Here is a 14,823-nt window from a genome sequence, read left to right as displayed (position 1 = left end):
TTAAGTTACTGTCCAAGTGATTTAGTCAATGACTGAGAAAAATGTTATATTTATAGAAGAAAAGGTGGATGTGGTGCCTTGGGACTCACGCTGCCCCATATATACCCATCTGTGCCTACCGAGGTGTGGAAACTGCGTGGGGTGATCTGTGCCACTGTGGTTATAGCGAACATCATCCTCCAGCCTGGCCATAGCAACCTGGACCACATTACATCTCTTCCTACCGTGTGACAAGCAAATGAAAGGGAATACCCCAGAGGAGGCAGGGCAGGCAGCGAGGGAATCTCACCCCTTTATCCAGCCCCTGGTGGGGTATGCACCCACCTTTTGTTTATTCAGAAGAGAGCAATGCTGGTGAAACCTAATTAGCTGCTGGGGAATACGAAGGTAATGCTGCTGCTGCTTGGGAGCGCTCCTGCCTGGGGCTCCGACTGTGCGATAGCACCAAAGCACAGTCACGAAGATGAGCACGGCAGTGTGCACGGACACACGGACACATGAGTGGGCATGGAGATCGGGCTGGGAACACATCGGGCTCCTGACTGAGGGGATGGATGAAAAGGCGTGCAGGAGGAATGGCCACACACGCACACAGACGCACTCACACCGTTTCCAGAAAGCTTTGCAGAACTTTGAATGAGGGGCAGCAGGGTGCCCGGCTGCTCAGCAGTGGGAAGGTCGGCTCCAGGATCAGGGCGACCTTTTGTAACCGGGGCAAGCCCGGGAGCAGTGCCAGGCCGTGATGTGTTTGCATCAGCCCTTGGGAATGAGCCAGGGACCAAAAGGAGAACTTAAGAGGGTCTGAGCTCTCCTCAGCCGTAATACCATGGAAGCTCACTGGAAATAGAAAGACAGCACCCGAGGAAACGCCGAGACTCTACTTTAGGACGGAACCAAGGCAAAGCACTTCGTGAAAATACAACGGCCCCCCGCGCGGTTCTCCCTACCCTCTACGAGCACCCCGAGAATTTCACCTTATTTCCACGGCGAAACCCGCACACACTCCCCTCCTCAAACGCCCACCCCGCGCCCCCTCCAGCCCCGCAGCCCCGGGCTCGGCTCGGCCGCTCCGGAGGCGAAGCTCGGCGGATCCCGGCTCTCGACCCCCGATACCTGCAGCTGTCGCCGGCTCACAGCGCGCCCCGGGACATGGTTTGCCCGCTGCCTCCGCAGCCCCGGGCTCCTCGGGCACAGCGGCTCTCCATCCTCGGAAAAATTCACAATAATAATTTAAAGAATTTTCTCGTTGTTGTTTTTAAAGAAGAGGGGTGCAGGCTGCCTCCGCTCGCGCTGCCCGCTGCTCTGACAACGAGCGCAGCCGCCGCCGGCTTTTCCTCGCCGAGCTACGGGAGGAGGAGGAAGAGGAGGAGGAGGCGCGGCGCTGCCCGCCCCCGCCGCGGTGAGGGCGGTGCGGGCCCCGGCGCGTTCCCGGTGCCGCTCCCGCGGCTGTGCACCTCTGTCCGAGAAGGCTGTGCGGTTCCCGGGGCCGGCCCCGTACTTTTGATTTGCTGCATGGTATCTTTGTCGTGTTTTTTTAGCAAGAGGAGAGGGACGAGGAGTGGTCTCCTGCCCTCCTGCTGTCCCGTCTGCTGCTGGCAGTAATGTACACGGGTCCAAAAATGGAATGTTGCGAGGGCACGAGGCAGCAGCCTAAGGTGTTACAGAGGGAAGAACGCACCAATGAACAGGACTGAAGAGTTTTTCCTTTTGGCCCTCTATGCTGCATCTCAGCAGGAAAGACAAAAATATAGGAATGCTGCATCGCCACAGAGACTGTAGGGTATTTCAGTCATAGGATCATAGAACCATAGAATCATTCAGGATGGAAAAGACAGCTGAGATCATCTAGTCCACCACCAGCCCACCCCCACCGTGCCCACTAAACCACATCCCTCAGTGCCACATCCACAGGGTTCTTGAACACCTCCACGGTTGGTGACCCTACCACCTTCCCAGGCAGCCTGTGCCACTGCCTCACTACACTTTCAGAGAAGTAATTTTTCCTAATATCCAACCATAATATTTCAATTTCAGTCTTTCATCCAAAATATATACTCCACATTGCTATAAATGCATCTCCTCAGATACAAGGTTCTGAACTGCTGGCTTTAGGACTTCATCCTTTCTCTTCCACAGCTCTTTTTGTACAGGGTTTTACTTCAGCCATCACCCACCAGCAGCACCCAACACTTATGCCCTATTTGCCATAGGATTTGCTGTCCCTCCTCCAACAATTCAAGCTGCTGCAGAGCCCTTCACCAAACTCTTCCCATTTCTCTGAAATAGGTATTGATCCAATACCTTCTTTAATTGACTTTAGGCAAAATTCAAACCTGTGCCTCATGTAGATGCACCTTAACACCTCATTAACATATTTACTTGTTTTTTGTATTGAATTCAAATAGAAGAGAAAGAGGGATAGGAATAGGAACACAGGGACCCCTGGCAAGGCTGTGGGCTTGGTAAATTGGCACAGTTTGGGTGGTGGCTCAAGAAGACCCTACTGGTACTCTCCTTTATGTGTGGATCCTTCCCCACTTGGGTCACGTTCACCCTTCCAAATGCCAGTGTTGTCCATGGAGCACACAGGGTGATTCCATGTGGAGAAGTTTGTGAAATGGCAGTAAGAGTTTGAGTTCCACAAAGCATTGTGCTCAGAGAAAAAAAGGCATCCAAATAAAAGAAAATCCCAGCTGCCAACTCCAGCTGACCTACAATCTTCAGTAATTTCCAGCAGTACTAATGAACATGTGGTATTTATATCCTATGCTGAAAATAAACAGCACCCTGAAGCCTTCAGAAGTAGAGACAACAGAAAATGACTCCAAACTCTCTAAAAGCACGCGTATTGAGGGAGAAGTATAGAGGCTGCCACTGGCCCGTGGCGCTGCTGTAGTGTCCAGGACATGTTTTTAGGGTCATACCTGCAGGTCTCTGCCTGGACCATCTCCATGTGCTCCACATGGGATGTGAATGAGGAGGGTATGCAGGAGAAGTCGCTTTCTGGGAAAAAGCAGCTGCGTGTTTTGAGCTGTGGAATTTCAGGGGAAGAGGAGAGGGAATATTTGTGGCAATGCTGAAAGCTATAAATGTCTCATCATGCATACTTAATATGCTTTTGAGTCCATTTCAGCCTTTTAGGGGGTGGCAGCTCTCACTGTGGAAGTCTAGTTAATTTGTTATAGGTTTTCAGTGCTGTCAGCTAATTGCAGCATCTGACTTCAACCTTGTGCCTCCCACAGTAGTTCCTGGCAATTACTCCATGTGCTCCATGTTGCAAATTCCCTCTGGCCTCATCAGTCTTCTCTTTCAGAAGATTTTTTGAACCTAAGGTTGCAGATGTAAATGCCTCCTTCATTTGCAGCCTCCTCTTTCAAGGAAATGTTCTCCGTCCTATGCAAATACATGTGCTGAGGGATGTGGGATCTGTTTCTCTATGTTTCTCAATACTGTTTTGCATAGCAAACGTGGAAGTGTAATTCCCTCCTGTCACCTCTAGCCCTACGTGTGTTCCCACTTCCCTGCTCTCAGGGCTGCTGCTTGCCAAAGGGAAGGCTGAGCAGGTTTGAGGATGCTCTAGATAAAATCTTTGCTCCACATAGTCCTTCTAAGCACGCATTCATCATGACAGACATGCTTTTGAAAGGATTGTGTCAGTCATTCCACGTGTGTCTTGTTTTGCTAATTCAGTGGAAAATGCCAGAGAGCTCTGCTTCCCTCCGTCATTAGGCCAGACCCGAAGCTGCCATTGTATTGTGGCCATGGTCATGCTACTACCCCCATAAATTATTCACTGGATTGCACTGTAATCTGCTGTTATGTTAAAAATAGGTCAACACAAATGTCCTCAGTGCAATTTCCAAGTGACAACAGCAAAACCTATTCTGGCTTTGTCTCTACAAGAGAGAGTGACCTCTGCAAAACAGCAATTACCAGTTGTGCTGCACTTACATATCCCTGCTGTGCTTCCATGCACCTTTATAAGCAAGACTTCCAGCAATGGCAGCCCCACGCTGTACTTGAGAGATCTAAGCCTGAGTTCTTCAATTACCTGCTGGGCTTCACAGGAGCACTCTGCTTTCTATTAGCCTTTGCTCTCAGGCCAGAGAGCAAATCATGCTTACCAGAGGAGAGATTAGAGTGCACCTAAATGCTATGCTACTCCCAGACACCTGGAAGGCTTCTTGCAAGGGCCGAGCAGGATTTTCTGGCTGGTACCTATCGTAGAATCACAGAATGGCTTGGGTAGGAAGGGCCCTCAAAGCCCACCCAGCCCCACCCTGTGCCCTGGGCAGGGCTGCTCCCCACCAGCTCAGCTGCCCAGGGCCCCATCCAACATGGCCTTGAGTGCCTCCAGGAATGGGGCACCACAGCTTCTCTGGGCAGCTGTGCCAGCGCCTCACCGCTCTCTGAGTAATTAATTTCTTCTTGACATCTCATTTAAATCTCCTGTTTGAGTTTAAAACCATTGCCCCCTGTCCTGTCACTACACTCTCCAATAAGGAATCCTTCCTTGTCTCTTCTGTAGTCCCTGTTAGGTGCTGGCTCCCCAGAACATCAGAGCAAAGCAGTTGCCTTCAGGCCCACTGCTACTGTCCTCTACAGAAACTTGGAAAGATGGAGGCTTGTGGGGAATCTCTTCCCCCATCAAATTCTCTGAGGGAGGACCCTGTGAGGATGAGTGAGAGTGTGGGATATCCTTGTACCTTCCCTGTTGTACCACAGGGACACATGTCTGCCATGCAGATAGACATCCCAATCTTGGCTGACTTCAGACACCTGGAATCAGGGGGCTGGGGTTGGCAGACAGCTCAGTGGCAGTGTTCAGCACAGCGTGCAGACAACAATTTGCATGAGTGTCTCTCATCAGCACATTTGTGTGAGCACAGGCTAGAGGAAGTGGCCACTAGACGGTGGCCTGGGCCCTGGATGTCTGAGGTAGATTAGGCTTGCCCCAGCCTTCATGGAAGACTATTTGTATGTTTTTTCCTATTGTAACTCCTTGCTGTGTTTCTGTGGAAGTCTCCTCCCATTCGTGTGGGAGGGAGTGCCTTGGTGCATTTTCACCTCATGGACAGACGTCCCAAGATTCCTACAGCAGGTGGCATGCCCACGAAGGCTCCCCTAGGAACACAAGTAGCAAACCTGGGACCTCAGTCCAAAAAGGGAGCGAGTAATCAAGTTTGAGAGCGGAAAGCAAGACAGGTGCTTCCACTAGGAAAGGCCTTTTTTGGAGAGCTAAAAGCCAAAGACCTGATGCTGATTAGAAGCAACCTGGGCAGGTCTGGCCATGTACAAATTCACCTTTTTTCTCAGCTAAACGTGCAGCTCCTCAAGTTGGTTACTCCATTCCCATATTTCCACCTTCTCTGTCAGATGGAGCTGCTCAGTACATCTGGCCTGTGCTCACTGCCCTCCTGCGGCACTTGTTGCTCACCTTCTGCAGTCTGTTTGTACTCACTTGTTTTTCTGCTCACACCCTTTAACCGCTGTGCAACCATTTCCCCCCTTGTACTTCCCGTCACTGTGTGGCTGCTCCACCCTCAGGTTCCCCATTTTACTTTCTTCTTCACGTTGCTTTTGCAGCTCTCACGGAACTTTACGGGAAATAAAAAGGTCACTTCAGCTGATGTTCTGCAGTGATTCAGGAAAAGATTCAATCTCCCAGGACCTCTGGCCAGATGCTCAGCACAGCTGGGTCTTTGGGAATGACTGGTGCGTACATAAGGCAGTGGATGTGCCTTGTGGCTGTGGACACGTTGACAAGCCTATGCCCTACCTGCCCTCAGATACCTGACCTAGGGAAGCAGGAGAAAGGAGTCACTGACCATACTCTTTTTCCCCTCGGAACCATATGCCTTCAGAGTCAAGCCAGTGGGCAGCAGCCCCTCTTCTAGGCAGGTTTCAGTGGCCATGGCAAGGAGCAGAGGTGTTGGAGGGAGCAGCACATTCCAATTCCTCAGCCTGCTTAGCAACTAGGGCTGGCTGAGTTGCTCTTGTGCACGCCAAGTGTGTGGATGGCATATCTATTGCTGCAGCTCTACCCTAAGCTTTGTCTCTTGTTGTTTTCAAAATGTATTCCTTGTTTGCTAATTTAAGTTGCACGGAGATCTGCTGGAAATTCATTTTGCTTTCCTGAACAGTTGAAAGTCAGAAAAGCAATGCAATGATCAAAGCCACTGTAGTGATCAGAGAGCTAAAGGTATGATGGTGTCAGGCTGCTCTTTAGGAGCGTGGCTGTCAGACAGCCTCCTCTGCGCTGAGCTGAGCCCTCACTGCTGGATGGCCTCGAAACCTGGTTGCCACATTGCCCAGAGGGCTGAGGAGAGTGGGGGGCTCCTGAGGGGAATGAGGTGTGGGCCCACAGGTCAGGTGCCTCCTCAGGACAGGAGCAGGAGTGTCCTATCAGATTGTCTCCAAGACAAGATTCATCCCTGCATACAGAAGCCTTTCTGCTGGGAACATCTTGAATTTTTATGCCCTCTCTCGGCTCCTTCCTGCTTCTTGGTTCTTTGGTACTGCCTGCCCCAATCCTCACCGTGTGTTCCTGCAGCAGGCTGAGCTCCTGCTATGTTTGGGTGTCTCTTTGGGATGGATAATAATGTCCACTTCCAAAACGTGCTGGTTTCAGCAAGACTTCAGTAGAAATGTGGGCCCAACCACATCCAGACTGCCTGGAACTGTCTGGGCCAGCCCTATGGATGCTCACCTTATGTTACCAAGAGGGCACCAGACTCGGAAGGTCACGAAGGACAGTTGTTATATGGGGTGAGGCACTGTGGGGTTGGAAGGGACCTCTGGAGATCATCAAGTCCAACTCCATGCTAAAACAGGTTCCTAATATGACGGTTTCATTATAGAAACCTAAGAGGAGTCCCCTGGTGCAGAGGCTCTGAGAGTTTCCATTCTCAGCATAAAAGCAGAGTTGCCTGGAGATCTCTTCCAGCCAAACAGCAGCATGTTGACCCACACCAGGTCCCCAGCATGAGATACCTCCGAGATACCCCACAGCCCTCTTCCTCATTGCCGCATATTTCTGTGGCTTAAATATAGCCGATATAAAACAAGTGCAGCGCATATGAAATGCCATTCGGGGGAGCGCGCTGAACATGCTGCCTGAGTAACATAAGGAGCCCAGAGAGCATCTGCCAAATATTTGGGCTGAGATGCCAGAGAGGGGTCTTCAGTGCTGACAAGGCCCTCAGGCTGGTGCTGTGAGCATCTCTAAGGGGTATCTCTAGGGGAGGAGGCAGGCTGCCCATGATCCAGCCAGCCCTGCAGCTGCAGGAGCTGCCTTCCCAGGGGTGTGACATGGCAATGCAGTGGGGTTACACGACACCAGGGAAATGAAGCCAGTTTTTGAATATCCGACCCTGGTAGTATATTCAGCACAGTGCTTTTTGAAGCGATTAATGACAACAGCTTGGCACCGATCAGTGGCTGGTGTTGCTGATTAAGCTAACTCTTCTTTGGCTCGTGGCCGGCAGCAGGAATAGAAAGGGCAGGAAGCTCCCTAGAGCAGCAGGAGAGGCAGAGCAGCTCAGGACCTTCCCAGCTGCCTGCTTTTCCGTGGGAAAATTGAAAAAAAAATGATGGCCACCCAGCTCCAGAGCTGTGCTCAGTCATGCTGGAGGTTTGGCTTCTTCAGCTTCATTTGCAGTGGGATTCCAGAGATGCGATCCAGCACCAAATCCATGTCCACTCATAAAATCTTTCATGCAAGTTGCTCCTGGGAAGGAAATCTGTCACATGTGTGTGAATGCCACATGTCATGGCTTGATCACCAGAGCTGACATAACAAAAGCTCCCCTAACTGTTCTGTTTATAAATAAGGCAGCTCCTCCAGATGCCACCACAGAAGTCAGCAGTTCCCTAGAGGAACGGGCTGTGCTCTGCACATCGTCTCCATTAAGAAACTGCAGTGAGCTCTGGTCTGCTGATTTCTGAGGCAGAAAAAGATCTCATTTGCTTTGCGCTACCTCTGTTAGCTCCATGGCATCACCTGGGCCCTCTCCTATTTTTTTCTTTTTTCTTTCCAAGTAAAAAAATGTAGGTTAGCTCCCTGCAGGCTGTGTGCCGAGCCACACTCACATGATGAAACGGGAGGTGTTGCAAGCACTCGTGTGCAATGCCACTTGCACCTTGGGCAGGCACAAGCATTTAGGGAAGTTGAGGGCTTTGCTTCCCAGGGCGGTCATTTCACTGAAAGTCCTGCCTCAAGGAGAGGCTTCAGTATTTGGGGCTGGGTTATTTTCAGTGTCTCCTTCTCTGTAAGGTAGATTGCTATCAATTAGAGGAAAGCTCCCTCTCAATTTTTGCCTTTCTATCTTTTTACTTTTTGACCTCCAGGCATAATTTTCAAGTTCCAGCTCTGAATTTTCCAATTCCGGGCTCCTTGCACTTAAACCAAAGTGAGCCAGCATCATCCCCCACACCTGTAAGTTATGCAGCACAGCCTTGCACTCAGCATTTCCTGGCAAAGCTGCTCCACCTGTTGTCTAGCCATCAGGTGCAAGGGGCTCACAGTGGCTGTGCAGATAGTGGCTGCTCTTCTGCACCCTTAGCAGAAGGTCTGTTGCTGCAGCTGTGCCTCCCACCCATCAGAAGGGCTGTTTTTGAGGTAAAGTCGCAACAAAGCTCCCTTCAAATCATTTTACTGTTCTTAAGTGGCAGGTCCAAAGTTTGGAAATGCTGCTCCAAATTCTGTGGAGCATGACAGCACCCTTCACCCCACTGTGATGATGAGGCTGCATTAAAAGAGGGGTTGCTAGGAGGGAGAGGGAGGTGATTGTTCCCCTCTACTCTGCCCTTGTGAGGCCCCATCTAGATTACTGTGTTCAGACCTGGGACCCCCACCACAAGAAAGACATGGAATTGTTGGAGTAGGTCCAGAAGAGGGCCACAAAGATGCTCAGAGGGCTGGAACACTTCTCCTATGAAGACAGGCTGAGGGAGTTGGGCTTGTTCAATCTGGAGAAGGCTCCAGGAAGTGTTAATTGTGGCCTTCCAATGCTTAAAGGAATCTTATAAACAAAAGAGAAATCAACTTTTTACATGGACAGACAGTGATAGGCCAAGGGAGAACAGCTTAAAACTGAAAAAAGGGACATTTAGATTGTAAGTCAGGGAAATTTTTCACTGAGAGGGTGGTGAGGCGTTGGCACAGCTGCCCAGAGAAGCTGTGGTGCCCCATCCCTGGAGGTGCTCAAGGCCAGGCTGGATGGGGCCCTGGGCAGCTGAGCCGGTGGGGGCAGCCATGCCCACGGCACAGGGTGGGGATGGGTGGGTTTTGGGGTCCCTTCCAACCCAAACTATTCTGTGATTCTGTGTTTCTACGATAAAGTCCTATCCTCAGGAAACCATCCCACTACCAGCATTGCAGTGCTCCAGCAACATTGCCAAGTGCTCAGCTGCTCCATCCTATCCCCTTAACTCATGTCATCATGCTATTTTCTCTGTTTTTCTCTCATTTTCACTCACAGCCTTTACCCTCATGCTTCCTGATGGGCTGTGTTGCGGTGTTACGCCCTCAGCACACCAGCCTCAGATCTTTGTTTTCAGCACAGAGAGGCGGAAGCGTTCCGCATGCAGCGGAGCTGTGCCTTGCATCACTAAGTGGAAAAGTGTTTATTCTGTCAGCCCACCCCAGCCAGGCCACATTCATTTTGTGGCTTTAAGAAAGGGGCTGGATGACAAAAAAAAGTTGTGTTCTACAGGCTTCTGTAAAAGGGCTCCGAAAACAGGAACCAAAAAGTGGGAAGGAGGGCACTTTGGCCTCAGGCTTTGGTGAGATGCTGGTTTGGAGAGCCTAAAAAGTCTCCTGAGCACCAACACCTGCAGTCTCTGACTGGCTAGTCACTTCCTTTTCTGTGAGGACTGGTTAAATGCCACTTGTTTATTATTTGACCTGTTTTTTTCTCTCACTGCTGTTATTATTAGTGATCTAGAAATATTGCAAACAGAAACCAAACAAGCTGCCTTCAAGACACGGGGAAAGGGAAGAAAAGATCAAAGATCTTCAATTAAAATACAGGGAGACAACAAAGGACAATGTGCCCCTGATTCCAGTTATTTTTAAATTCCAGGCCTGATCATCTCTGCGGCAACACCCCATTAAAAATAGGACTCCAGCTGCTACAGGACAGCTGTGGGATTTCCGGGGTGGTGACGGGCATCCCACACAGCCCCTTGCTCCGGATCAGCTTGGACCTGCCCACACAGCCCACAGACCCAACCCTGAACAGCAGCTGTGCAGAGCAGGGGATCCAAGCAGTCCACATAGATAGGAGCAAGAACAGCTGCTCCATGCTGTGCAGTCACCTTGCAACTCTGCCCTCATCTGGCCTGAACAGGTCTGTCCGTGCCCTTGGAGAAATGTTCTTAAACCCAAGTTTATAGGCCAAACACCTCTTACTAAAATCCATCTATCTGGTTCAAGTAAACACTGTTGCCTTGGTGATGAGGAATTGGGACTTTTCCTTCCTCTGCACTGCAGTGAGTGTGCCACCTGCCTGTTCCATTGCGGGCATGGGAGATAAGCTAGAAGGGCTGGTGGGAGCTGCAGGACAACCATCCTTTGTTCCCCAGTAGTCATGCTGGGGATGCAAGACTGCTTGTCTTTGCTAACGGCTTCCCATGTGCTGGGTGCTCAGCATGTTGGGAGATAGACATCTCAGACACAGTTTGGAGTGAAAATATAAGATAAATTACATCTCTGAGGTACACACCTGCTGGAATATGGCACTGCTGTGCATATGGGAACATCTTTAGTGGATGCAGCTTGTTCAAGATAGCAGCAGTTTGATGTGCTCCATGGGCTGTGCAGAAGCTGGCTCTCACTGAAGAGGCATGGAAAGGAGCCTGGCCCCATGGACCGTGGGCAAGCTGTGGCACCAGTCTTGTGTGGCTTTAGATATGGTGCCTGAGAGGTACTTCCAAGGAAAGTGTAATGTCTTGCATTGTTTTAGGGGAGAGAAAGGTTGCTTAACCTGAACTGTTGCTAAATGAAGAACATGTCTCAACTTCAGGGAACTCTGAGTTAATCATAGAATAATAGAATGCTTTAAGACCACCTAGTTCCAACCCCCCTGATATAGGCAGGGACACCTCCCTATAGACCGGGTTGCTCAAGGTCCCATCCAACCTGGCCTTAGTGATTTCAGGGAGGGGAATTCACAGTGCTCTGTCAGTGATGGAGCTACAGCCTGGCAGTGCGTCCTGACTTCCTCAAGGAATAGCTGATGTAGGAGATATAAGCAAAACTAAAAGAGATGGAATACAACCAGCAGCACTATTAGAGTTTTATTGAAAAGAATTGTTTTGGTACTATACTTGGACTTCTGTGAGAAATAGTACTTGGTACTGCATGAGAGCTTGACTAAGAAACTTGAAATGATGTAGGTCAGTTTGGGGCGTGCTGGATGGATTCAAAGCAAGTCCGAGAGATAGAAGTAAACCAGCTGAGGAGTCATCAAGGATGCCCACATATTGTGTGAACCTGCACAGATTAAATCCCTGTGGGATTTAACTCTCTTAATGCCCAAGATCTAACTGTGACCATATGCCGATGGCTCTATGTCTGAGGAAGTGATAAATAACTGGGAGAAAAGACTACTTGGAGACTGAACTGATTCATCTGGGTTTAGGGTGGGCATATCTGCAGGTGAAGGATGTGAGCCATGGTTATGGAATAGTGTTGATGATATTCTCAAATTTTGATGCTGAATGTGTTGAAGGTTGTAGAGGAAAATCTTACAAGGAGTATATCCTCATGTGATGCTGGGGCCTGAAAGGATTCGAGCAATCTTGTATATATTAACTGATCCTTTAAGCAATCCTGATATAGATAGATATACACAAGTATGAGTGGCAGATCATCTAACTTCTGGATTTATCCCTGGTGTAACAGGGACAATCTGCTCCATGCTGATGTCTACATCTCCAAGACATTGGTCCCAGGAAGATCCATGAAAATGCTCAAAAACCTTAAAACTCATGCCTTATACAGAAAGAGCTATTGACAATGGTCTGTTTGACAAGGGTAAGAGTGGTGGTGGGTACAATCTGTAGGTAGTTGTATGAGGCACACACCTACAGCATGAGTAAGTTGTTTACTGTCCTGGGCAACAAACTCCAAAACCAAGACAAATTAACACCAAAAGTAAGATACAGCTTTTTTACACTAACTAATCTCTGGGATAACTTAGATAGTAATTAATCTCTGGGACAACTTTAGAAGTTGCATGGGAGCTCTGCCATCACCTATTTCCAAATCATGCCGGATGTGAAAAAAAAAAAGAAAAAAGAAAAGAGAACAAAACAAGCCCACACCCTCGGAGCTATGGTTTGAAAGTCCCAACTCAGCAGCTGCCAAATGGCTCCAGCTGGCCCAAAAACCCACAGCCAGGTTTTAGCTGGTACGTGCTCTCTACAGTTTGGGGTTTCAGGTGTCGTAGTGGTGCTGGCTCTGCCTAACATTCCCTGTGAGGTACCAGGGAGGGTGCACCCGGACCCCAGCCACCAGATTTAGCAAGCCTCTGACAGAAACAGATTTCTTGTGTAGTTACACAGCAGCAGCATTTTAATTTCCAGTCTCAGAATAAGCAAGCATGAGAGCACAGGTGTTGGCTCAGCACCTTGCAGGAGTAACGTAGTTAGAGAAGTTCATTAGCTGAGCTGGGCTCTTCCAAACCCTATCAGGCAGGATGGACATCTTACCCTTATAAGAAGAGCAGGTCTACCCCCAGTATGGTTGGACTTACATGGTCTTGGGAGCTCAGCAGGAGCACCGCAAAGCACAGAAGCACCAGCGGACCCACCAGAGGTTTTGTCAGGCACAGGTCTGCTCCTGCACACAGGCTATCTTTGCTATTGCCCATTTTTTTCTCCCATACCCTCTAATTGAAACTGGTGTTGCACCTCCCTATGCCAATCCTAACCAGCCAAAAATACATTTACCTGCTAACCTGCTCAGGAGAACAAAGAGAAGGATGAAGGGGAGGGTGAATACTGTGCCATACTAACATGGGGCTTCCAGCTGTAAGTCTGGGAGCCAGCATCCTGCTGTGAGCTGCATGCGGATGGAGTGGAAGGTGTGGGAACCAGCCCCTAAGCCAAAGAGTGATGCGGGTTGGAAGGGACCTCATAAAATGACTCTTGCTCCCAGCAAGGTCACAGAGAGGTTCTAAAGAATGTCCCTATCCTAGAAAAGCCTGTGCTCTAGCTAGCTGTGCTGGATAGCCCTGCCAGAATCAACATAGCTGGGAGGGTCGAAAGGACTTCTCAAGAGCTGTATCTTTCCTGATACATAAATATCAAATACATTCTTCTCTTCCCCTCCTACCCTGCTAGTTAAGAACATCGGCTACAGACTTCAGAAACAGCAGCAACACCCACCTAAATCCCGTCACAAAAATCCACATGGAATAGGAGCAGGTTGCTGATCATTGCAGGAGGCAGTCTCCCCTGTATGAGGCTGAGCTGTGGGCATGCAGTTCCCAGCACAGGCTGATCTGGCCCAGGGGTGCCAGCTCCTCCCCGGGCTGTTGGGATTTTTGCCCAAATGCAAATGCTCCGACCTCTCCTTTCTGCAAATCCTTTGGCCCTCTGAGCCAGAACTATGACACAAGGCGAGGAGCCGGGTCATATATACGTGAGAAATGTATCTGAGCACAGACAGTACATCACTGAAGTTGCTTTCTTTTCTGGGCTGATGCCTTTCAGTGAGGCTCGGATAACTTGATTTGGCACCATTCACTGCTAAGTTTTCCATACCAACCGCAGCTGAGCTTTGTTTAAATGAGGTTTGCTGAAGCAGTGCTGCAAGTGAGTTTAAAGGGTCACAGTCCCTGGAACTGGTCCAGGCGACTCTTTGTGCCTCCAGCTCCCTTGGAAACTGCTTAGGGCTGGGAGATTTGCATGAGCCATATCCCCCAGCCTCGCTCAAGTGCAAGTGGGAGCAATGAGCAATGTACAAATTACAACCTGTGGGCCCTCCAGTTGTCGGGACGAGAAACTACGGCACCAACTCTACCCTGAGCTGCAAAGGCTAGAGAGGAGGCGGCTAATTTTGCAGAGATTATTTAGGTAGCCCATTGCCTTCAGCCCCTGTAGGCAGCCCCTAATGCTTTAAGGGCAGCTGCACGTGTGGCACTGAATGGCAAATGTGCAGCTTTGCAGCTGTTCTAGAAAACACGCTTGGTGTGTCCACCCAGCTTTCTTCCTCTGCAATAAGCTCCTTGCTGAGGAAGCAAGCTGCTGAGCAGCGTGAAAGTTGTTTTTATTGTGTGTCGGGTTGCTTTTGTTCCCTATTCTCTCAGGGAAAAGAAAGTCTGATTACCCTGACACTTTGGATTCAGTAGAGAACTTCAGATTTACCCAAGAAATACCACCCAAGATAGGAACTGCCTTTAGTCTGTGCAGGAGAATGATTAGTTGAATAAAAGATGACTTTACCTTCCTCAAAGGCATCATCTTCTTCCCCAGATGCAACCAGGTCTTCTTCGGTGTGCTGCATCATGGTGAGGGTGCAGCTCAGGGCAGCAGCCAGAACTGAATGCTCACACCGGTTCCTACACTAAGAGAGGCTATTTCCTCTCGCTGGTTTCCTAAACATCGTGGTTGCAACAGCTTCCGCTTCTGCCTTTGTGAAAGCAGACTCATTCATACAAATAGTGAGAACTATTGGTGATAGGTGGACGGTTGGACTGGATGATCTTTTAGGTCTTTTCCAGCCTTGGTGATTCTGTCATTTTATTTCTATGAAATAATGATCCATGGTCTTACTGATGGCCTTGGGAGCAGCTCTGAGTTGTGCAGAGGAGG

General features: G+C 49.5%; 1 protein-coding gene across 3 annotated transcripts in view; it reads right to left on the bottom strand.

Annotated features, from left to right (window-relative positions):
• Positions 1-14,533, bottom strand: part of RIPOR2 (RHO family interacting cell polarization regulator 2) — a 58,795-nt gene extending 44,262 nt beyond the window's left edge. For all 3 annotated transcript variants that reach the window (XM_085220652.1, XM_010708669.4, XM_085220653.1), the window contains exon 1: positions 14,455-14,533. In XM_085220652.1, the coding sequence (XP_085076778.1) occupies positions 14,455-14,518 (64 nt within the window). In that variant the 5' untranslated portion in view covers positions 14,519-14,533. The remainder of the gene's footprint in view (positions 1-14,454) is intronic.
• Positions 14,534-14,823: the final 290 nt, after the last annotated feature.

The sequence above is a fragment of the Meleagris gallopavo genome, chromosome 3 (genome assembly GCF_905368555.1).
Source record: "Meleagris gallopavo chromosome 3, MGAL_WU_HG_1.1, whole genome shotgun sequence".
NCBI classification, from domain to species: domain Eukaryota; kingdom Metazoa; phylum Chordata; class Aves; order Galliformes; family Phasianidae; genus Meleagris; species Meleagris gallopavo.
Note: the sequence above shows the minus strand (reverse complement) of the source record. Positions and strands in the feature narration are given on the sequence as shown.